At 34.3% G+C, this 26,012-nt stretch overlaps 1 protein-coding gene across 2 annotated transcripts; it reads left to right on the plus strand.

The window, feature by feature from the left end:
- Positions 1-4,682: 4,682 nt before the first annotated feature.
- On the plus strand, positions 4,683-17,538 carry LOC127851333 (uncharacterized). Of its 2 annotated transcripts, none has more exons than XM_052385045.1 (9): positions 4,683-4,836; positions 5,071-5,116; positions 5,692-5,783; positions 6,769-6,840; positions 9,139-9,241; positions 13,822-13,919; positions 14,950-15,021; positions 15,608-15,746; positions 17,390-17,538. In XM_052385045.1, exons 2-9 carry the CDS (start codon positions 5,077-5,079, stop codon positions 17,500-17,502), a joined length of 729 nt encoding a protein of 242 aa, XP_052241005.1. In that variant the 5' UTR covers positions 4,683-4,836; positions 5,071-5,076; the 3' UTR covers positions 17,503-17,538. The 2 variants fall into 2 exon arrangements, with proteins under 2 accessions (XP_052241005.1, XP_052241004.1); XM_052385044.1 differs by lacking the exon at positions 4,683-4,836 and adding an exon at positions 4,854-4,885.
- The last annotated feature ends 8,474 nt before the right edge of the window (positions 17,539-26,012 follow it).

Here is a 26,012-nt window from a genome sequence, read left to right on the forward strand (position 1 = left end):
TTGCAGATAATTGGTCAGATACCACGTTTCAACGAACTCTTTTGACCTGTTAATTCTTTTCAGCTCAATTCAGTGAAAAATGCCCATAATATCACTTTAAAGAGATAAAAAAAAACTACCTTGAATTTATCGGCATTTTCACCGTTATTATCTTGGTCTGGCGTTCAGGGTCTATGATGAAATATGGAGAAGAAGAGGTTACTACATGATCGTTTTGTAATATATCAGGTGAGGCTTAGAATGAAATAACAACCATATATGTAACAAAAAGATAAGACTGAAATCTGGTATTTGTGTGTATCATACTATGATACCTTTACTTCCTCCATTTAAAGAAAAAATGAAATATATTAGCTTCGACGCTGCATTGTAGCGGGAATGAATTTGGTGTATGACGTTTGACGTATTAATGATACGCCATGAGCACTTGGGCTTCATATTTGTAAAACATATTTTGCTTTTTGTGTATAAGATATATTTCATTAATATGACCTACCTCCAAACATGGAATGATATTACAACTACCTTATGACGTGATATGCACTAATAAATAAGATAGTTCTAAATAAGGCAGATATCAATCCTCTTCTGTCTTATAATGGACACCAATTTGAAGTCCAAATCCATACCGTTTGAACCATTTCACGTCCTCATTCCACAATGACTCCTGCATATCATTCACAACGAATGGATCAACGCTCTATGACTGGACTAGCCAAGTGTCCTTGCTGAATAGACCGCTTCAATGGGCTCTATCATGTTTGCCACAATGTTCAAGGCTAATTCATAGTCGTGTCTTTTTTAATCTTTGCCCGGCCTTTTTCAAATTCATAACCATTGATTGAGGACAGTTAACTGTTCTTCAAATGGCATTTGAGCTACTTAGCCTCTCAGTGTTGTGAGTTCCTTCTTACTTCCATCTTAATCAGTTACGTTTGACAATAGATCACACATAAAATTGTTAAACTCGCTAGTAGGACTAGCGTTTAAGCGTCTTTTGAATTGTTCGTGTTGTATAAATTGGTTGCACACTTTAATATGATGTTCAAATTTCTCCTCGATGTTCAAATTTTCATTTTCGTTATGGAAATTGTGAATATAGACATTTCGGAAATGCCTTCCCGGTCTTGTTGATATAGCCGTTAGTGCTTCGGTATCTGTTGAAAATCGCGCCATAGCAGTCATGTTTTTCAAAGCCCATGGCAAAAAACATCTGTATTTGATGTTATTAAACTTTGCTGTTGTAGTTTTTTCTTTTGATAACGATGTTTCTACTGAATCTTCATTATCAGTACTTTTTACATCGTCAAAGATATTAGTGAAGATTAAATTAAGTTTATTATTGTCCATATCATCCAATTATGAGCTGTAGAGTACAGCAGATGAACTTTGGAATAATGATACATTAAGTATATTTAATGTTATAAGGTAAAGAATGTGTATGTTGTTATAATTATCAATTGCAGAGTAACCTCCCTTGTTAAAAATGGGTATCGCAATCGAGGAAAAGGAGTTCCCTTGAGATGGTGAACATTATTGATAAGTGTTATGCGTCTCTGTTTTAAACAATTAACTATATAAAATTAAAATCCTTAAGATTTCCCTATTAATCATAGGGAAGCATAAACACATTTTTAAGTATTTTTTTGCAATATCAACTGTAATCGATTTTCTCTTAACCTCTCTGTGTTGTTAAATATTTAAAGCACAATGTTATTAATATGATACTAACCAGGTGTATTACCGTACACGCAAAGATGCGCAAAAAAATCACTTAAGAGACTCGTGTGTAATCCAGGCGAGTGAAAGCGTGTACTTATCTTAAAAGAGAGAAATATGTATTAGAAGTTAATTATAATTTAACCCATTTATGCCTAGTGGACTCTCCCATCCTTCTAAATTGGATCAATTTTATTTCCAAAATTAGGGATGTCTAGTATATTTATTTCTATATTTAGAATATTTCTTACAGAAATTCCTTGAAGCAAATAGCGTAGACCCAGATGAGACGCCGCATCATACGGCGTCTCATCTGGGTCTACGCTGTTTGTCAAGGCCTTTTTTCTACACGCTAGGCATAAATGGGTTAAAAAAATGTAAGTGAAATAATAATTTTTACATATATGTATATATCTGACGTACAGTAATAACACTTAAGAAAATTAAACATATCAAACGTGACATTTTACCTAAACCAATACTGAATTAAAGGATATATTGTTATTGTAATAGCGCTTTAGGCCGAAACAAATTGAAGATATTTTCTACGGATTTAAGCCCACCAGAAATGGAGAGGGCAAGCGAAATAAAAATAAATTTATTTTTATTCCATTTTTTTTTTTAAATCGCAGGCGAGCGAAAAGCGAAAAATAAGACAAACACAAATATTGTTTAATATATAAATTGATATTTTTGCCAAATAAATGCACGATATAATTATGCCAAATACCAGCACAAGATCATTAAGTATTAAGTATAATGACTAGTACTATTATACATATTTTTAACAACTTAAAGGGATCTTTTCACGCTTTGGTAAATTGACAAAATTGAAAAAAGTTGTTTCAGATTCGCAAATTTTCGTTTTAGTTATGATATTTGTGAGGAAACAGTAATACTGAACATTTACCATGGTCTAATATAGCCATTATATGCATCTTTTGACGATTTTAAAACCTAAAAATTATAAAGCGTTGCAACGCGAAACGATTGAATAATTTGGAGAGTTCTGTTTTTGTCGTTAAATTTTGTGAAACTACGAAGATTGCTTATATAAGGTATAAAATATATCAAGTTTGTGTAATCGGCGGAATAGCTCAGTAGGCTAAAGCGTTTTTACTTCAGGACTCTGGCAGGACTCCAGGGGTCACTGGTTCGAAACCTGGTCCGGGCAATGTTCTTTTCCTTTTTTTAATTTTATTCTTGATTTTTTTACTGGAGCTTTTACGATCCAATGTTTACATCTATCGATATAAAGCATTTAATGAATAAGTTAAAAAATGCCAAAATCTGTTAAAAGGCCCCTTTAAGCAGTTTTATGAAATGGATTACTGGGACAAAACTGCAGTCGGATCTTTTCATTGCTAGGAATGACTGTACTATCAGGCATTCACTTTAGTTATGTCGTGCTTTAAAGCCTCTATTGAAATTGCCAATGACAAGTACATTTATCACATTTTCGTCTTTCACTTACCTGTAAAACCTGTTCGTCAAAGTATTTTCCATTTCTTCAAAAAGGCATCATAATAAGTATCATAGCCGACTTCGAGTCATCGCAGTTAGCTGTTTCTCGTTTATGACACATGTCCTGGTGTTTTTGGTTATCACTATCAAGTCTGTCTTTGTATCGTGATAGGGATTCTGTTCATAAACCCATGATTTTGGCTAATACTTGTACCTTTAATGACTCAATGATGGCAAACTTATGGCAGAGTATAGATCACCAACCAATTCGCCAAGTCTGGCTGCCTACAACTGATGGTTTATTACTCAATAATTTGTAGTTGATGCAATTTTGGAATTTGTTTAAGTCTTTCGGAATATCAAAACCATAATCGTTTAGCCTTGTATGGCAGCGGTCCACATACCATAATGAATTGCTGAGAGCTTTAATTACTTGCTTGCCTCTGTTCTCCACTATGTCCGCCGACCATCCACACCCAGTACTTTTGGCGCAGTCTTTCAACTCGTTGTATATTTGTTGTGGACCAGAAAGTTTCTTGACCCTGGCAGTTACATTAACCTCCTTTTTTTGCACAATATAAACTTGGACATCATCACTTTGACAGCATCGTGCTCACTGTTTATACTAGGAAGGCGTGCAGATTTTATAGTAAACTCGACAACGTTTTTGCCCATTTTGATGTTCGACATTTTTATTTTATCACTACCACTATGTTTACCACATTTTGTTTTCTGAATTGACGCATTCTGATGAAATTTCACATCCCGATGCAAATGCGTCTGCTAGGAACAAAGCACAAAAATCATCAGTTACGCGATGATTGATTGCAATTGGCAGAAATCATGTTTCCATTCACATCTTTCGCTGACACAACGAGGAAAACGGACGCCGCCATTCTTTTACCATAAACAAATCTAATATCGGAAAGCGTTTTAACAGTCTTTATCGTAAAACACGTAGGCTAAATTAAACTATAACATTGAACGAATATGTGCTGAGCATAAATTGTTGCTGCGGGCGCAAAATAAAAATATTTTTATTTCGTTTTAAGATGTGAAGGTGTGAGAAATCCGTCGAACATTTAATCAATTTGTTGTGGCCTAATAGCGAATTATATACATTATATAACTTATGTGTGACCATTTTAAATGTATTATGCAGTAGTATTATATTTTAGTAACATTATAGAGAATTACGTGGATCATAAGTTATATATGTAACCTAAACCAATTGCAAGAATTAAACGTAAAGCCGGTAACCAATTTAGATATGTTTATGCATTGTTTACACACCGGTTTTACTGACAATAACGTATTGACGTCACCATCTATGTATAGAATGATGTTTATATGCTTTACATAATAGGTTTAAACATTATTTTAATTCCAAAATATTAATGATAGTTTTGTTTGGTTAACTGTATTAATGTCAGGCATATGTATTCATATGGTGCACAAGATCTTTAAATGTAAAAACAGGATGTTCACTTGTTTCACCTATTCCCTACAATGCCATCGAAACTTAAAAGTGATAGCGCACGGAAACATTCTATATTCACGACTTAAATTGTTATAATCGCGTAGTTCTAATTTGGCCCAAATACACTTTAGTGCTTGTAACCATCAATTTCGTATAGGACGCATTGTGAATTGGTAAGTAGTATGTTTACTTATCATGATTGTGTTTCTGACAATAATACACGTATGTATGCTATTTAGTCTCTATATAGGATTTTCATTTATTTATATTGCAGGCAAATCATACATATTTTAAATATAATGCAATTACATATATACGTTTGTAAATATAACATTCAGCAACAAACATTTGCTTACTTTGTTACAACTTGCATTAAGATAAAATATATATGTGAAAACAATTTTCAGAGCAACATGCTACCTTTTGCAGTGTTAGTGCTAATAGCATTTAAAGGTACGGCAATGTTTATACTTTACATAATATTTTATTCAAATCTTATTAATATACATTGTTTAATTATTGAGATGTGTGTGAGACCATTTAGAGGTATGTACATTCTAACGGTATAAAACAGCAACAAAAATTGTACAATTTTCATGTGCCATGACGAAATCGAAAGTCAGTTTTAGACTTTTAAATATAACAAACGTCCATGCGTGTTGTCAGTATGTCCTGTTTACTTCGTCGATTACTGTTTGGAATCAATAGGTTATATTTAATAACTGGGTCTAGCATATATTTTGTTTTCTTTAAATTGTAATTGCCAATAACATAATCAACAATATTTTGTGGGAAATGAGCCGCGTAGCTGCCGATTTAAAGCTGTATATCGACGGCTTAAAATGTATGGTGTGTTATAAATACAAAAATTGCGGAAGAAACTTTTCACTTGGATACTTCGCTCGAGAGCTACAAATTATATATTAGACGATAAATCAGCACGTATGAAATGTTCTATCACGGACTTATAAACGCTATCTCGGACTTATTACTTTGTGGCGATGTATTCCTTTTCGTTTGTTCAACAGTTCCAACAGCACTCGGACTAGTATGTCTCAAGTGTGACCTCGTCCCGAGCATACGTGATTGCCCATACATCGAAACGTGTGGATCACACGAGGTATACATATACCTGCCTTTATCAGTCCCGTTACATTAGTGAATGCCAACAATGTATGATTGTGTAGATATCTAAATAGTCTTATCAATAAACATAACGCAATTGATTTTGTTTCGGCCATTCCACATAGAACCGACAGTTTTGAGCCAAAATACTGAATATCCTATTGTCAGTAACTAAAATAACATATTTAAAACAACTTGCAGTGGGATACAATACTTTTAAGTAATTCAGTTGAAATATTGTTCCGAATATACATGCAGAGTCATGCATGAACTTTAACTTATAATACAAAAAACGCATTAAGCAAATCGTTCGATTTATTTGCTATCATTTTTAAAAAAATCATACAAAGGTTCTTGCGTTTCGATACTTCAAATTATAAAAACTGAACCGAACTGTTACAAAGACTTGATCACATAATTTCGAAACATAAAAATATTCCATTAATATGTTTACTTTCATTTACAATGTTTTGAAAAAGTCTTTACTAATTTTATCATATTACCAGATAAGAATCGATAGTATAACAACGATCTTATAAACATGAGCTTTATACTATCGATATTTTTAGGGTTTTCCGATCTCTATCTTAAGGACACTATATGTTTCAATGTGACGTCATAGCAAATGCTGACGTTGAAGTAAACAAACACTTCGGAGTCAACTTGGAAAACCAGCGCTGTTTCTTTGAATTTTAAAGTATTTTTACTCTTTTTGAACGATAAACGACCACAAAATAATAGGATAAATAGAATATTATGTGAGTTTTGGATAAAGATCAAGTTTATCATGCTCGGCACGAACCATGTTAGCGCTCGGCAAGCATCGCGCTACATCGGTTCTAAGCCTCGCATGATAAACTTGATCTTTATCCAAAACTCACACAATATTCTCTATATAACAATCGTCCTTTTTATTGTGACTTAGTCGATTTTAAGACCAAAATGTTACACATTATATGTTGAAATTAGTTTTATTATAGGTATGCTATTTAGAAGGATATATTTCGAATAACGGGCGCGCGTTATATCAAGGCGGATGCAGGGAACGTCAAGTGAGTTGATAGTTGTATTTTGTACATGGTAAGCGTGCGCATAAGCATGTGTAACTATTGCAGAATAAGTGAGATAACTATTGCAAAATAAATGAGATAACTATTGCAGAATAAGTGAGATAACTATTGCATAATAAGTGAGATAACTATTGCAGAATAAGTGAGATAACTATTGCAGAATAAGTGAGATAACTATTGCAGAATAAGTGAGATAACTATTGCAGAATAAGTGAGATAACTATTGCAGAATAAGTGAGATAACTATTGCAGAATAAGTGAGATATCTATTGCAGAATAAGTGAGATTACTATTGCAGAATAAGTGAGATAACTATTGCACAATAAGTGAGATCCGAACGATTCATTAGCAAATGATTTAAGTGATATTATGGGCATTTTTCACTGTTGAATTGAGCTGAAAAGAATTAAAAGGTCAAAAGAGTAAATTAAAAGGTGGTTACTGACCAATTATCTGCAACTCATCTTGCTACCAATTGTTTATAAAAACATATTTTATATTCGATATTTTACGTGACCCACCCAGTCCTGTAAGCCGAAATGATCCGTAAAACAAAATTGTGTCTTTGTGTCGTATAAATGAATCTACACTAAAACTAAATTAAGGTTCACAATGTACATGCGTGATCAGTTGTCAAACGAAAGTACGGTTGATATTCAAATGCATTATTTTTTCTTTCCGGTATATTTTTTTAGTATGTTGATGCTGCATTAACAAATAAAAGTGTATATGAAATGAAAACACCAACAAAATCAACGGTTGCGATAGTCACCTATAAACTGTTAGATGCCCATAATATTACTTTAATATTAATCTTAATATTGTCCACCTGTCCTTCCATCCGTAAACAAACCTGCGCAATGCTATTTTTAAACAAATGAAGATACTTAAATAAAACTTGATATATATGAGGACTACACGACCGTGTTGTTTCACAAGAGAGAAAATATCACGCGACAAATGTAAACAATAAAAAAAGTATTACTTAATTATCGTTAACATGTTTATATAAACTTGACGATTGGTTCGCCATGTACTTGTTTATCAACAATTTCCCGTGTTAATCAGTTCGTCCGACAGGCAATTATGAAATGATTCGATAATAATGCAAGATATGATCACCAAACTTGATATTTTATCGTAAGTGTTGCCCTGGTTTTACCGAATCTTTAATATCATCGTTGAACAGATGTCAGGTGAATTTTTGAATAATAATAGCTACACTTCTAAAAATCGCAATCCTGCCTCTACAACTAGTATCCCATATATGGGCCGTGCTCTGTGAACAATGGGGTTAATACATGTGCGTATACAGTCCGTACAGGCTAATCGGGAACGGCACTTTCCGCCATTATTATATTTTTCGTTTACAGACAGTCACTTTAGAAAAATCCAGTTTAGGCGGAAAGTGTATTTCCTGATAAGCCTGTGTGGACTGCACAGGCTAATATGGGACGACACTTTACACACATGCATTAAACCACCTTTTCAGAGAACACGGCTAATATATAATTCAGGTCGTCCATAATTTGTGACTTCATCTCGCAATTCTTGCGTATTGTAAATTACGGTACATGTACACCGAAGTTTATAAACATATTCATATAGATGAATTGCTACTTTAAGATACTAACAAACAAACATATACACTTATTGTTGCAAATAATAAGTGTATATATATCGACCTATTAGATTTCTTTGTACTTAAAGGGATCTTTTCACGCTTTGGTAAATTGACAAAATTGAAAAAAGTTGTTTCAGATTCGCAAATTTTCGTTTTAGTTATGATATTTGTGAGGAAACAGTAATACTGAACATTAACCATGCTCTAATATAGCCATTATATGCATCTTTTGACGATTTTAAAACCTAAAAATTATAAAGCGTTGCAACGCGAAACGATTGAATAATTTGGAGAGTTCTGTTTTTGTCGTTAAATTTTGTGAAACTACGAAGATTGCTTATATAAGGTATAAAATACTTCCAGTGTATGTTCTCGGCGGAATAGCTCAGTAGGCTAGAGCGTTTTTACTTCAGGACTATGGCAGGACTCCAGGGGTCACTGGTTCGAAACCTGGTCCGGGCAATGTTCTTTTCCTTTTTTTAATTTTATTCTTGATTTTTTACTGGAGCTTTTACGATCCAATGTTTACATTTATCGATATAAAGCATTTAATGAATAAGTTAAAAAATGCCAAAATCTGTGAAAAGGCCCCTTTAACCCTTAAATCAGGTTTGTCATCCTGTATATTATTCATATTTATATATGTTGTGTGTCAGAAATGCTCCAGCGTCACGGCTGTTGGAAAACGGACCAATGCCGTGTTTTGTTCCCAGTGCTGCGACTACAACTGGTGCCAGGCCTCACTTTGTGGGGGCACAGGTAATGTTCACCATCATTAAAGCCCTTCTCAAATGTGTTAATATGATGTTTTATAATATATTATAGTATTATTATAATAAAGTATCATGATTTATTATGATTATGATTAAGATATAGAAAATAATAGGTAAGTGTTGATTATAGATAAGGTATATCATGCGAGGCTTAGAAAACAAAAAGCACGAGCCTTGGCGAGTGCTTTTTCGTTTTCGTGACGAAATTTTGTGGAAATTGGCACCAAAGAATTGTGAAGCAAAGTTGTTCGAACTAGAGAAAGACATTTGCTGGTGAAGTGACTGGATGGGGCGAACATCAAGATCAACTTGTTCGACGGTAGACAGTGGTTGTCTAGGCTGCATTTCGGCCATAGTTTCGGTACACGAAGGTGAACAAGAGGAATCTGTTAGATTGTTACATTTACAGGACTGAGCAAGAATGTTTGAACACTTTTGCTGCTGTTCAACAGATATGTTGGAATAATTGGTTATGGACTGGACTTGTGTGTTCCCTGTTATGGCCATGGTTTCAGTGGGTGGAATGTTTGCATTTCAAAGTTTTTTTACCAGGAATTTGCGAACTGAGTGGTTCGTTATTCTCTTATGCTTGGGAAAGCCGGCGCCTTTTGCCTTGGCCTTCAGCATCTGGCCTAGCTTGTTGACACCCAATTGTTGACGCAAGAACCACTGGGATGCAGTGTCATTTGTGCGCATTGCCAGGTAGAAAGGGTGCTAACTTGAAGAAAAATCAGATGGAAGCATATGGCAAGCGGTTCGACGCATAATCCAAATAAACTAGGTTTCTCATGGGAACCTAGGTTCTCAGAATGAGAACCTAGGATCTTGTGAAAATCTAGGATACCAAACGAGAACTTAAGTTCTCAGAGTGAGAACCTAGGTTCTCATGAGAACCTAAGTTCTATGTGTCTATGAGAACCTAGGTTCTCACGAAAAACCTAGTTTCTCATGAGAACCTAGGTTCTCAAGCGTAAACTAAGGTTTTCAAATGAGAATATAGGTTCTCACGAGAACCTAGGTTCTCATGAGAATCATGAGAACCTAGGTTCAGAACCTAGGTTCTCATGAGAAACCTGGTTTCTTGGGATCTCATAAACCTAGTTTCGCATGAGAACCTAGGTTCTCATGAAAACCTAGTTTCTCATGAGAAACCTGGATTCTTGGGATTTCATAAACCTAGTTTCTCATGAGAACCTAGGTTGTTACGAGAACCGAGTTTCTCATGAGAACCTAGGTTCTCATGAGAAACCTAGTTTCTTGGGATTATGCGTCGAACCGCTTGCCATAATTAACCTACAGTTGTCTCCCATTGCTTGGTACACGCTGGCGGCATACACTTGGAGACACTTCTAACGCATCACTAAATCATATCAATATAGCTCCCTTATTTTTGATCGGATTGTGTTGAAATTTGGACCAAGAATAATTCAACACATATCTGATGATTCCTGAAAGTTTAATTGAAGTTGAAAAACAAGAAAATATAAAACTTAACAAATTAAAAACGTCACTTCAAAAGTCAAATTCGCAAACTCGTAAACCGTAAAATAATAACAATGTGAAAAGCACGAATATCACACATTTGAGTGACTAATACTTTGTGTGTCCTCCCATGGCTCTTACAACGTGTACACATCTATTTCTCATGGAAGCAACGTAGTTAATAATTAAACGTTGAGGTATATTACGCCACTCATCCACAAGGGCATGTTCTAATTCACGTAAAGTGAGTGGTGCCACTGGTCTTTTGCGTACACGCCTGTCCAATTCATCCCAAAGGTGTTCGATTACATTTAGATCGGGTGACTTTGGAGGGAAAGGAAGCAGACGAACGTTCTGTTGTTGTAGTAACGCCTGCGTCGTGCGTGCTGTATGAGCAGGTGCTTCGTCCTGCAACAAAACCATGCCGCGTCTGCCGGCCCGTAGGTGCGGAATTGCAACTGGGAGCAAAACTTCCTGCTGATATCTAACAGCGTTTAGATTGCCGTGGATTATCACCAAATCTGTCTTGGTGTATAACGACACTCCAGCCCACACCATAATGGAGCCACCTCCATAGGGATCACGCTGAAACACACAATCATTGTTTAGGCGTTCACCACGACGTCTGTGTACGCGCATCCGTCCATCGTTGTGATACAGGTTGAAGCGACTCTCGACAGTGAACAGGACGTGTGTCCAGTCTGTTCGTGTCATACGCTGGTGCTGACGAGCCCATCGGTAACGCAGCTGACGGTGGCGTGGTGTCAGAATGAGTCCCCGAAAAGGCCGCCTAGCTCGCAATCCCTGAGCGCAGAGCCGCCTTACAACTGTTTTAGAAGATACGGGTCTACCATTCGTTCCAATAGTTGCCCTCGCTGTATCTGCTGCAGTCCTGTAGCGGTCTTCAATGTGATTTGCAATAATCTGGGCATCTTGATACACCGTTGTAACCTTCCTGCGAGGTTGCCTTGGTACATCTGCAACTCTGCCGGTATTTTGGAATTTCTGCCAAAGCCTAACTATGGAGGACAAATTTTTACCAAAGACACGTGCAACCTAAAAAACAAAAAATCCACAATTTTCTTAATTAAACATAACGACAATTTAAAAAAGTTATATTTAATACAGTGAGGATGCATAAACATTAAACTTAATATTTTACAGAGTATCAATAAACCGCATTAACTTACACGTCTTAATGACTGACCGGCCTGCAACATGCATATTTTCTGGTGTTAAAACCCTTCCAGAAGGATAAAACTGAAAAAATCATTACAATAATATCGCGCTTTTTCCATTTCCACGTGAAAAAATATGGAACCACACCTACCCCACGTGCTAAAGCGTCCAATCGTCACGGATGAATGATTTTATCGTGAGCTTGCATACTTAGTCAAATGATCACATGAAAATTGTTAATCAATATCTTTACTCGTAACTGAGATATTCAAGATTGAAAAGTGATGCGTAAGAAGTGTCTCCAAGTGTAAATAGGCGTGAAACCGTGAATGTTACTTCCCAAGAACATTTTTTGAAAAATGTTAAGACAATGCTCAGTAATATTCTACGAAACTTGTTGGAAACTTCTTGAGGAATGAAATTAGTTAAGTAATCGGTCGACATTGGTCTGAACACGTTAATAAAAAATTAAACTGTTTATGAAATACATCTTTAACTGTAAATATTATTTTGAGACTAAAAATTTAAACAAATTCAGATCAATCGTTACATAATACATTGTTACAGCATTTAATGAGTTTCAGATATTCAGTTCCCTTGTTCGGGCCTCAAACGACTGTATGTTTTCTATTTTAAGTTTGTCTGTGATATACATGTAGTAAGAAATCATTATGGTATAAATACAAGTTTGATCTCTTTTGATAATGTGTAATAATGTATTTTAAATCGTAAGATATCGACAACACTGCAAGAAAAACTTATGCACTAAAGACTTTGCAAACATATTTCAATAACTTGAGATATCTGCAAAAATAAAGTTCTTAACGTCGTGTTTTCATTCTGTCCATCCCGTGTGTAATCATATGTAAACCCCATTGATCCTGCGCCCTGAATAATATGTGTCCCGTATTCCAAACGAGCAAGTTTACGCCGTCCGACGCGCATTTCTGAAAACCTAGGTTCTCTGAAAACCTAGGTTCTCAGGTAACCTAGGTTTTCAGAGAATCTTAGTTCTCAGAAAACCTAGATTTTCAGAGAACCTACGTTTTCATGAGAACATAGGTTCCATGAGAACCTTGGTTCTCACAATGAGAACCTAGGTTCTCATGAGAAAATAGGTTCTCTGAAAACCTAGGTTCTCAGAGAACCTAGGTTCTCAGAGAGCCTATGGTTCCCAAATGAAAACCACGGATATGGCAGGCAGTACGACGCATAATCCCAAGAAACTACGTTTTTCATGAGAACCTAGGTTCTCATTTGGAGAACCTAGGTTTTCAAATGAGAACCTAGGTTCTCATGAAAACCTAAGTTCTCATTTGAAAACTTCAGTTCTTGAAGCCATGTGCAATCTTGGAGCGAGAACCTAGGTTCTCATTCTGAGAACCTAGGTTCTCATGAGAAACCTAGTTTCTTGGGATTATGCGTCGAACCGCTTGCCATAGACGCAAATCCAAGTAAAGCTTGTAAATTAACACAGGATTTCTTGTTCCAGACGATTATTTTCTACGGTCAAAGGGGAGCAACTCGAACTGACTTCTTCAAAGGGGAGCAACAACAACAGAACCTATTTGCAACATAGTGTTAAATTTACCTAATACTAGGGGTTTTAATGACAATACATGACAAAAAACCCGTTTTTTACTACTTTTCTTTGTTTTCAGATCATTAAGATTGACAAACATTTGAGATTGTTTTTATTATTGATGCACTTGGCAAATACAGGTGACGAGGTGCGTGGGAAAAAGTAGTCCCGGTTCGGCAGTTTAGTCATTTCGTGCAGTTGATTATAGCTGTGCCATTGATTATAGATGAAATTTAATCAATGAGGCTTTAATCAACCGAATTCGCTGTAAAAGTGGGATAAAATGATTTTATACCTCTAAATACAAAATATTATATCTTAAGGATATCCTCCCGACCGAGGTACTATGTGTTACGCTTGTCCAGAGGGATTGTTACAAGAAAATGATTGCGACAAAATTATAGAGGCATCACGTGATCAGGTATTCACTTACTGTCAAAATACACTATGTTTTCAAATCTACTGGTACGATTGAATATTTCAAATGCATGTATTAACAATGTCTAGCAATTGCAAAGATTCGTATATATCGAAGAATCGTATAAATATACAGTCGTAGATTTATTTGACATCATTTATCCCGTATAAAGGCATATTCACTTTTTCAAAAACATTTTTCAAAAGAAATTTCAAACAATAATTTAAAAAGTGAATAGCTGCTATATTATTATTTCACACAAAATTTCATCGATGCTTTTGCAAAAGAGCCTTTATTACGAACGTCTTATATTTGCGTTTTAATGATTCTTCTCATATTTCATGTTGTGTACCTGTTTGGCAACCATCCCGCATTATGTTTAGACACGCGACTTATGCGTTCAACTATGTTTGTGTCACACGTTAGTACTCAGGATATATTATCATTGTCAATTTATTGTTTATGTCGCAAACAAATGCTCTAATGTTGTGTCGTATCGATTGGTATGTTTTCTTTCCAATGCATACTGTTTATCACAAGTTCCTGTTTTCCTAGTACCACTGCGGGGAACCAGTTTCCAACAAACCTATTCTAGAGACGCTTTTATATCGTTTAAAATTTTAATCAACTTATAGTATGAAGAGAGCATGCACGAGCGAAAAGCGATTAACAATAAATAAAATGGAAATCAATTAGGACGAGTCATGGGTATACACGTTGTAATGTGATGCTTTAGGATTTTGTTAAATAATAACTTATAGCCAAATTTGCTTCAGTTATAAACCACAATAACAGTTCGAAGATATTTCGTACTTTTAAAATAAGTAATCACACACTCCGATCGTGTTGGTGTGATCACTATACACATGTATTAGTGTCTACTGTGTGTTTGAACGATTCATTCTTCAACAATTTACTGTCCTGACAATGCATTTAAACAGCCCCGACCCCCCCCCCCCCCATTTTTTTAAATAAAGATCAAAATAAATAATATAATAAGATACTTTAATCACTGTTCCAATTATCGCTACAGGTCTGTACAGAAACACTGAAAATGTCAGCCCAAGGTACTATGATTCATGGTACTAGCCTTATGGAGAAAACCGTAAGTATCATGTTTGGTAAGGTGTGTGTTCTGAATCGCAATAAAAACACCAATACATTCATTTATAAATTAAATGCTCATCTATGATTGAATACAACTTTCTAATATAATTCACCTAACAGGTTTTGTAGAAACTGACTCGACTCACTAAAGTCAAGACCGTATCGAAAGTCTACCAGAGTTTTGTAGGTCTTATGGCACGTTAACATTCGATAGTTTTATTAGTTTTAAAGGGAGACCAAAACCTACAGGTACGTCGATACCAAGTATTGACAAGTTGCATGTCTTACGATTCGAAATTGTCAAATGCTAAAATTTGCAATTGTCAAATGCTAAAAATATCAGAGAATGTATCTTACCGAAAAATTGATACCTTTACGGGCGAAAAACGAATGAAAATATTTTTAATAACAAGGAGAAAGGTACTTCCTATATAAGGAAAGTATTGGCTTTTAATTGGTGCATTCATTATTAGCGGGTACCATCCACTTTTCATTTCAAAACTCATGATTGAAGTGAAAGTTTACCGGATATTACCATGTTCTCCTAGCACATGCACAGATACTTTATGAATGTTCAAAAATAGGCATGTGACAGAGCACTAGCAGCACTAGGAACTCTAGCTGCGGGATTTCACATAGGCGTCACCAACGACACGTGTTTCAACTGTTGTAGCGGTGACCTGTGTAATTACAGGTGCATTCCAGCGACACCTATTGTGCAAGGTATCTGAAATTGTTTCAATTGTTGTTCAAAAACATAACTATGCGCATATCGGAATAAATGATAGAAGATACCTTAATGTGATAGGGCCATGCTTTTGAAGCAATGCAGGTTTCGAAATACGCGCAAGTTTTACCGTGTTTAATTGGTCTAATCGATTAACCAAGTTTAGGACTACTACTTACTAAGTAGTAGGTGTCAGCTTTTATCAAGAATGCCTTCTCAGCGAAGAATTTCACCAAGATCACGGCTGCATGTCAAGTTTTAACATATGCCAGCATATGATGCCATGTATGACTTTAAAAGCATATAAGTGTTGGTTTCATTGTCATTTAGATGACCGTCAGTATAAGCACAATCGTCAAGTAATAAAATCGGTATATTCGCGACCTTATAAACATGGCTTGTATAAAAGACATACACCATTAATTTCGTTTAATGGTCTCCATTTGAGTTTAACTGTTGACAAAAACGCCTAATTAAACCAAACCGCGAACCTATTGAAATAAAAACAGCGGATTAACACGCACTAATTCTACCTGTCAAAACGTGAACTAAAAGCTAACAAAGCTCTATAAAATACGGAATACCGTTAGGGCCATCGAGGTTACACATTAAAATCCAGAGGGCGAAAATGCGATAGTACGATGGCGACAGTGCGGTAGTACGATGGCGGCAATGCGAAAGTACGATGGCGACAATGCGACAACGCGATAGTAAGATGGCGACAATACGAAAACGCGATAGTACGATGGCAAGAATGCAATAGTCATATCGTACTGTCACCATCGTATTATCACACTGTCGTCATCGTATTATCGTATTGTCGCCATCGTATTGTCGCACTGTCGTCATCGTATTGTTGCATTTTCGCATTGTCGCCACCGTACTATCGCACTGTCGCCATCGTATTGTCGCGCTGTCGAAGTGTCGCCATCTTGATTTTAATTTGTAACCACGATGGTTCTAACAGTATTTCGTAATAAAATAAACATTCATAATTTTGCTGCATTATTATTCTTATTTTTTGTTTTCGAATTGATCAATATCTTTTTACACAATGTATAAAATGTATATCTAATATTATGAAAATGTTTTTTTTATTTTTGTTCTTATCCTGATATAATATATCTTTAGATGTATTCTGATCATAATCGTAAGTATATAGTCTAAAAATGTTGTTGTTCTGGTAAAGTTGTAGAACATGCCATAGACGCATTGAAAAAAATATTCAAATTGTACCCAAATAATTTAGTTCAATTACATGTATACATAGTGATGTTAATGCAAAACAACAACAGAAAATGATTCATTACAAGTTGAATTTTAAATGAATCGCGTATGCGTGGGTTAAGTCACTTTTATTTTGTAAAATCATTAACCTTAGTTGCATTCATTAACTGTTCGTTTATTTAGCTAGTCTTGGTTATATGTTGTGATATAAGTTTATCTTTAAAAAAGGTTTAGTAGTGTAACACAATATCATACGTTCTGATATGAAACTCATTTAAATAAAGGTGAATTTAGAAATTTGTTCGTTTCGATATTGTATAAGACAAGTAAAGGTGTATGTGATCAAACATGATAAACACTTTGGATACTTGAAATAAGAATACTTTAGTTTGGTTTCTGGTTTTAATTACAGTGTGTAAGGACACCTCAACTCCTGAAACATGCAAGTTGGCAGCTGCCTTCATCTGTGGCGATAAGACAATGGCTACTAACGCAGGATGTTTACACTACTGTGGTTTATGTTAACCTCTGATATCCACAAATACACAACTGCAAGGCTAATTGAAATGTGTTGTTGTGCTCCTATTTGTACTTACACGGGAAGTGATTACATCCACTGTCAACATGGGCCACTGCCTAACATAAGGTTACTGATGCTTCCGTACTGATTCAAACCTAGGTTAATAATAATTTCAATACTTAATTACAAGGACAACAATTTTCTCATCCGAACACACAAGGATCTTCTTGCGTATTGCAAGGATCTTATATTTGCAATTTGTGATTTAACATCATATATCGATACTCTACTATATTTTTCATGCCGCTATAATACAATCTATGCAGCCTTATAAGCAAAACATTATCTTTAAACTGTTTATACAAAACAACAAGGCCGAAAGGTGTAATATATTTTATGTGGGCACTTGTATAGAGGTAGTATAGTAAATCTGTTCAAAGCTTTCCTCGAAGGTAAATATTGTCCACGCTTAGGTTGTTATCGTTAATAATAATCTATATAACGACATGTAATTAAGAATCTTTTTCTCTTGAACTACAGGGCACATAGCTTGGATATTGAGTATGTGTTATTACAAAAGGGTCCTCTACACAGTTCATTCAAATCATTCCAATCACCGTAAAACTTAAATCGCCGTAGAAATCAAACACGCCATTGATATTATGTGCGTAGTATTTGATTCACGCGTTAACAGTCATGTGTTTTCTCTGTATAAGTACACTTGATTGAGACTACTTTAGACCAGTCCCGGATTACCGATTACGGAGAGTAGGCAACTGCCTATGGGCCCTGCGATTCTTTAGGGGCCCGATGAGACCGTGACAAAAGAATGTTTGATTCACTCCATATTCCCGTACGCTCTATCTGCAGTACGAATTTACAGAGGCTCACAAACTGTTGATTTAATGATGACGAACGCGACCGGCGTACTAACCTGTTTCAAATTGAACATTTTAAAAACAGTCTAGCTTTAATGACGCAAGAACGATAAAATGCCTTTTCCATTATAGCCACTGAAAAATACTTTTGCAGATTATTGACTTTTAAGAGATTGCAAAGGTCTTCACTACTGTGAAATTCAGACAAAAGACGTTTATAAGGTTCTTACATCGTTATGAATAACTTAAATAGATGCTGATAATTGTAAATGGTTCACTGGTAAATTACGGTACGGAAAGGACCGAACGGTAACTACCGGTCGTAGATCTTAATTTATGTTTTATATTACATCTTTCTGGATAAACCGTTTGATTCTTAAATAAAGAGACATCAGTTATTGTTTTCTTAAAGTCTTCATTTATTAATCACGATGCCGTAATTGACATTTTATACCTATACAAGGGCATTGTCAGATTTCAAGCCTTGCCAGCCTTGACACGGGTAGGCTTATTAAAACGGGTGAAATTGACTTGGCACTGGCGTTCTTGCAGCTTTAATGCCGAAAATAAATGTGTCATTGACTACGGGCCTATATGTCGCTAATCCGGCACTGCTTTAAACGTTTTTTTGTGTTTGTGATAAATTATGTTGTAGATGTCAGGTTACCTAGCCAACAAACCATCCCCCACACTAACACGGTTTTGCATTACCGTGATCCAAGTTTTTATGATTGTATAATTACTTACATTATGTTTGATGTATTTTCTCTGAATTCCTGGTCCAGATTTATACTGTTTGTCAGGTTACATCGTATCCTGATACAAAATATAGTTTGTTCATACCATGCACGGTGTGTCAAAACTTACTACATACCGGGATACATAGATTTTTTAAGCACATGTTTTTCTTTGTAAAAGTCACCAACTCAGGTTAATGTCGATTGCTTCTGTTAGCGATCACCGATGGGTTTAAGTTTGAGTTGAAACGTGTGTCTTAATATGACATTCTGTCAATATATCAAATATACGTAAGTGACGGTTTTGTTCAAACTGAAACCATTTCGTTCATAAATACCCTAGATTTTCTGGAGGGTGTTTCCTTACTTTTTAATCCGCTGCAACCTATAAAGTTAGAAAAGACATTGTAATGAAATATTTAATACACGCTAAAATATATGAATTATAATGTAACCTAAAAGGTTAATGGAAAGAAAGATACAGTCGTCATATAAGACATCCTTGTAAATCATTTATAATTTGAAACGAAAATTGTGAAGATTATCGATTGGAAAAATGCGATAAAAAAACAGACTTTTAATTTATTCCAATAAAGGTCTTCATAACCGGCATAATTGTTCATCGGATTTTGTAAATGATATTGATGTTATTTTCCGGAGAGAGAGAGAGAGAGAGAGAGAGAGAGAGAGAGAGAGAGATAGAGAGAGAGAGAGAGAGAGAGAGACGAGAAGAGAGAGAGAGAGAGAGATTGGGAGAGAGAGGAATAGAGACAGAGAGAGAGGTAAGAGAGGATATAAGATAACGAGAGAGAGAGAGAGTCTAGACCGCGTTCGCTTTCCTTTCTCCTCTCTCCTCTTCTCTCCTCTCCCGTCCTCCTTCTCTCTCTTTTGTTTCTTTCTCTGCGCTCTCTGTTCTCTCTCTCTCGGGCCTCGCATGTCCTGCATTCATACGGCTCTTTTATTAATGCCGTAATAATTACATTATCATGTACAGTGCAATGAAGGCTTATAATGTGAAAAACAGCAGGCAGTCACAAGATGGACACAAAGATACGAGTTTGTTTAACAAAAATGAATAAAGTGACACATGCTTCTCGAAATGTAAACGATAGAATATGTTAGATGCAATAACGCTTTAAGAATAAATTTTATAATTTAAGCAATTTATAACATATGCTTTTTAAGGTGTTTAATAATAATAAGGTTTTGATGAAATATAATGAATTGACCACAAAACAATTATTAAACTCATGAAAAATCATTATACACAATTTGTTATTTTGCCAAAGATATATTTCAATTTGTACCTGAAACGCTATTTGGATGTAATTATCATACAAACGTAATTCATTAAAAACAAAGAGAGTAAGGAATAATATTATATATTATTTATTTTGAATATAATTGTTATATATATTACAGGAAAAGTGGATAAATGACAAGTCTAAAGAAAACATACCTTATGTGCTTGTTAATATTTTTAATATATAGTTGACTTTAAATCTTGTTTTGTACATTTTGTTGATTGTTTTATACTGATAAGTGAATGCATTTTGTTTGTAATTGGAATATATTACACTGAAACAGAAAAATTAATGTAAAAATAACATAATATGATTATATAAACACTGACGTAACGCATTAAAATCTCTCACATTTGGTAAATAGCACACACTGTTGTAAGATATCAGTTTAATTGTCCAATAAAACATACTTGTTTTCAAACATAAATGTGCCATTTATACCGCTTAGTATGTTGTGTCATTGTATTTTTGTTCCTTTTACTAAAACTAATACATGTAAAAGGTTGGCTATGGTATTAATAATTATTTTTAGTTTTTTATTGTTGACAAAAAAAATGCTCCATCTAAATTTAAAAAATAAAATGTTGTTCCCACATATTAACCAGTACCATTCCCTGGAAGTTTGTGAGGCCATATCCTGCATTTCTCTGCTCCCTTTGCAGGGGCTAGTTTCTCAAAAATGAACAAGCAAATTCGTTGAATTGATATCCCCCGCCAATATGCTTCTGGATACAAAAGTGTTATATTTGACACTCAGAAAGCATTTTTTCAAGATACAAACTGCCATAACTCCGTTATTAACAGATGGTGTACAATGTCATTTGGCGTGAATCATCATCTTATCCATATATATACTCATACCAAGTTTCAATGTAATCCGCCAAAGCTCTTCCAAGATATGTCTCCGGACGGATGGACGGAAAGACGGTCGGACAGACAACGCCAAAACAAAATCCCTCAGCTAATGGCGGGGGAGAATTGTTTGTTCCATCAAGATATTAATGTGACTTAATTATTAACCCTTCAATATAGGTTAATTGTTTGAAAATTTGATTTTCGGAATTATTTGAAAATGTTTGAAAATAGCATTGCTTTGAAATTTATTATTTGTTGGGACTAAAGTTTATCTTAACAGACGTTTATCTTAAAGTTTTGAACAACGTAGCCTGTCAAGCTGATCACACACAACAATAGCGTGCATTTACTAATTTCGATTACTATGACAGCGGTTGATTACAGGCACCGCCTCTCTTTTCCGATGTATTAATACACAAGCCAATTTTACTTCCATGGTGTCGCTAAGTTTGGGACTTTTTTTATATATAATTCAAAAATCAATAAGATTAGTAGAGTGTTGTTGTTTATTTTTCAACATATGGCACTTTATTTGTAAAATCCGTCAATGTTATGCGATTCAGCGGAGATTCATTTATCTTTTAAGTGCACAGAAATGTGAAATTGCAACCCACCTATTACATCAGAATATAGAATTTGTAGCGTCAACAAAAAAATGAAGTTTTTGGTCGATCCACTAGATATGTTTGCATTTTGTTCCAAAAGACTAGCGTGTGTTGTGGATGTGGCTTTTATAATCGGAGATGGCACCCATGGCCAATATAACTGTTGTAAATGTGCATGTTTTAGAACATTCTTCTTATTATGTTTACAGGATTTTCAATACCATGTTGTGTGTGTGTGTGTTTTCAAATCTGGTTATTGATTATGTTTTTTGGCATACAGGTATTCCGAACAAAGTGTTTTGCCAATACTGCCTAGAATGATGATACCTTTATTCTTTTAAATAGATAAGAAAAGACAGCATTACACAATGCTTGGCTTCCACGTTCGAAAGGGTGTTTATTGAACTGTATGAATAAATAAGACAATCATTTTCAAATTCAGTCAATAAAACCATGTCGCATTGTATTAATAATTGATTAATTAAGCGAATTATTATATAACAAAGACTAGTTCTCTCGAGTGGTTAATTGACAATGCAAATTTTGTAAAGTTTATTTCTTCGAGATAATAAAGACTATTTAACAAAATCATTGATTGTCTAGCTGTCCCACATAAATACCTTGATGGCCCAATTTATTTATTTCTCAAAACTTGTAATGTTGTTACCAAGAGTAAGATATGTTGTTCCCGCGACTTACTAACTTATTTTCTTGAGAAAGATATCTTGATCTCACAACTTAAAAAGCAGTAAGAACGCTATACTGAGGCATGCTTATAACGTAAATATTACAAAAAATGCTCATGGCACATCTGGAATCCGGCACATTTCAGAATACGAGGACTTCATTGGTCGAGTAAATTGTAAGTTGAGTGATACATTTCATTATCATCAAAAACTTTTCAACACTAGACACACAAGGTTTGTGCATGAATTTAAACGTAATTTAAATGTGCTCTTAACCTCCCCGCCCCCAATTAAAAAACACGAAATAAATGGTTAATGTGCCTTTATATTGGTTTTTATTAAAAAAATGACGTTTGCACTTTATGATAAAAATTGTTGTGCAATGTTGCTTTGTACCAAGTAACTCAATTATGATTCGTTTAATCGTGCCATTTCGTAAAATAACCGTTTATGTAGGGTATGAAACTCATCGTGTCAGAGAGTAATGCAATGTTTTTGTCATTAAAAGTATTATTAAAGAAAAGATGCATAACATATTTTTTTGATATTCGGTATTCAGTTATTGGCTGTATAGGGTCCTACACGTTTCGGACATATATAACAGTTTTTTTTCTTCAGGATGCTGATTTTGTTTAACTTATGTTGGCATTGTCTATAAAAGAAACTCGTTTATTCGAATGGAAATAATGTATGGTCTGTATAATTATTAAACAACTTATTTTGTTTTCTGTTCTAAGCGTCACATCCTTTGCATTGGCATTGGCGCTCGCTGTTTTGGAAAATGCTAACATATCTTGAAGGTCGGCAATAACCAATGTCTAAGTTGATTCTACAATTTGAATGCCTTTAAAGCAACTGCTTGATTTTATCATAACATATAAAGGTCCGCAACTTTTTAACTGGGTTGCGTTTCTTTGGTTCAAAACTACACCATTGCATAACTTAAAAAACTGCCCATATTTCCAAATTGAAGGTGATTGTATGGTTTCGTAACGGATTAAGAAATATTACTAGAATCGCATTCAAGTTCCTAATCTTAAATTTAAGAAAAGATCTTATAAAAATAAAAATAACTTATTTAACATAATCGATTTCAAGAGATTGCAACATTTTCAACGACTTCCATTTCTTGCAACATGGGTCTTGCAGACAGAAATTACAGAAAAAGTTCAAAATATCCATTTTTTTTCAGAATATGATTGAAGCTTTTGACCGACCATTTAGACCTATTATCATCCCTGTGGTCGATGAGCATCTGTTATACAAGGAAACGTTTACATGCGCTCTATGTACCGTGCATGTATGACGCTAACAAAATGTTTTGAATATTCTGGCACGATGATCGCATTTCACTTAATGAAAATAAACATCAATTTTTATGCCTCACAAAGTTAATAACATTTTAAATATATTCTCGATAAGTGATGTTCTACATTAAATGATACAGTATTAACCACTTGCTGAGCACTATTATTATGTTCGTTCGGATTTGAATGTAAAACTATTGTTTCTCCTAAATATTTCTAAATAAGAGATACACAATAGCTTTACATTCAGCTCTGGCTCTTTATGGCTGTTTGCAATTTATCAATAGTATTTGTAAAAAATAGTCTAGTGAGTTTAGTAGAAGTTATAGAACCAACTTCGGGTCCACACATTATTGAGCCTCAGGCGCGAAAGGACCGTGACTCGTGAACTTTAAAACACACACACACACACACACACACACACACAACTGGTTTGGTTACTCAACTTAATTAGATTTAATCTACTAACTTGATTGAATGCAATGTGTTTCCTTTAAACTTATAGAAAGGAAAGTATATGTTACAAGAACCATATACAAACTTCAAAATTTAGTAAAGACTAAGAGTTTGTCTCACAATTGTGTTTCATGCAGTGTTTCAGTTTTAGTTAACAGCATTGACACGTTATCCTCACCCCCTCAAAAAATAAATTAATACACACATAAAAAAAATCTTAAGCAAATTTGTAAAAATAACAATGTTTGTTTCGAAACAAGTATGTTTTATTGGATAATTTAAATGATATCTTACAGCAGTGAATGCTATTTGAGAGATTTTAATGCGTAAGCTAAGTGCATACAATTATATGATATTGTTTTCATTAAGAATACTTTTATGAGTTAGTGAAATTCGATTCTAATTACATGAAATCTACATGCAGTAAACAGTTCTAAAATAAATCCGTATATCCGTGAACATAACAAGTTTAAAACAGATCAATTATCTTAAAATATATTTCATGCACATTAGGCACTTTTTTTCAGATAATCGTTTACCTAATCCATTTTTATTTTCTTGGAATAATTATCATGGATGATATTCGCATAAAATAATATATCATTTGATTAATAAGTCTCTTTGTGATATATATATGCAGTTGACATGTTAAGTTCACCCAAATAGTTTTTCAGGTAATAATTGAAAATGTCCTACGCAAAAGAACCATTTTTTTGTACCAATTTAACGTTTATTTTGTCTTTGTTTTATATTTTGTCTTTGCTGTAGACACCATGCGATCAATAAGTTTCTTGGGGAAAATGTGTTTTACCCAAGAAATGTAGATTTCATCAGCATTGTCAAATAAAATCTTAGAATCATGCAGCGTGATCCCCAGATACTACTAGGGCTCAATGTGAGAGATTGTTATACCCTTTGTTGATAATTGATATCTTTATTTTCACTAATAGAATTAAGAAAAATGAATTTTATGTTTAAAAAACAAATTGAATTCACTTAAAAGGATCAAAAAGATACCAAATTCATAAACATAACAAGTTAACAAGCCTACTATATCTCAAAATATATCAATATGCACATAAAGCATTTTTTCTTTATATTTGTCATTTAACCCACCAATTTTCTCGTGTTACAAATCACAATTATATTTTCATATTTACATGAAATATTATATATATATATACATTCCTAAGTATCATAAGTGTGTATAAATGTAGTTAAAGTGATAATTGTATCTAAACTGTTTTTCAGGTACAAATTGAAATATGTCATTAGCACAATAACACATGTTTTGTAAGTTATTTCATTGGTATTGTCATTTTTTATACAATGTTTAATATTTCACTAACACACTTGTTTGTTTAATAATAATAATATGTTAAAAATAACTTTAATTGAAAAACTTACTAAAATCATGGAAATATATGTTGTTTGTGTCAACGGTATTTCCTATGTTTTTGGTCGGCCATCTTGGCGGCCATCTTGGATTTAGACCCCTTGGGCATAAACATTGTCTTGGGAACAAAATTTTATTTTACCCAAGACAATGTAGAACATCATCAGCATATTAAAAACAAAGGTTCCAACCATGCACTGTGGACCTCCGTTCCTACTAGACTAATACAAGACAAGACAAGACAAGACACTTGATTGAGACTTGTACAGAGTACATCGTCTAAATACATCA

Source organism: Dreissena polymorpha, chromosome 11, assembly GCF_020536995.1.
Source record: "Dreissena polymorpha isolate Duluth1 chromosome 11, UMN_Dpol_1.0, whole genome shotgun sequence".
Lineage (NCBI taxonomy): Eukaryota > Metazoa > Mollusca > Bivalvia > Myida > Dreissenidae > Dreissena > Dreissena polymorpha.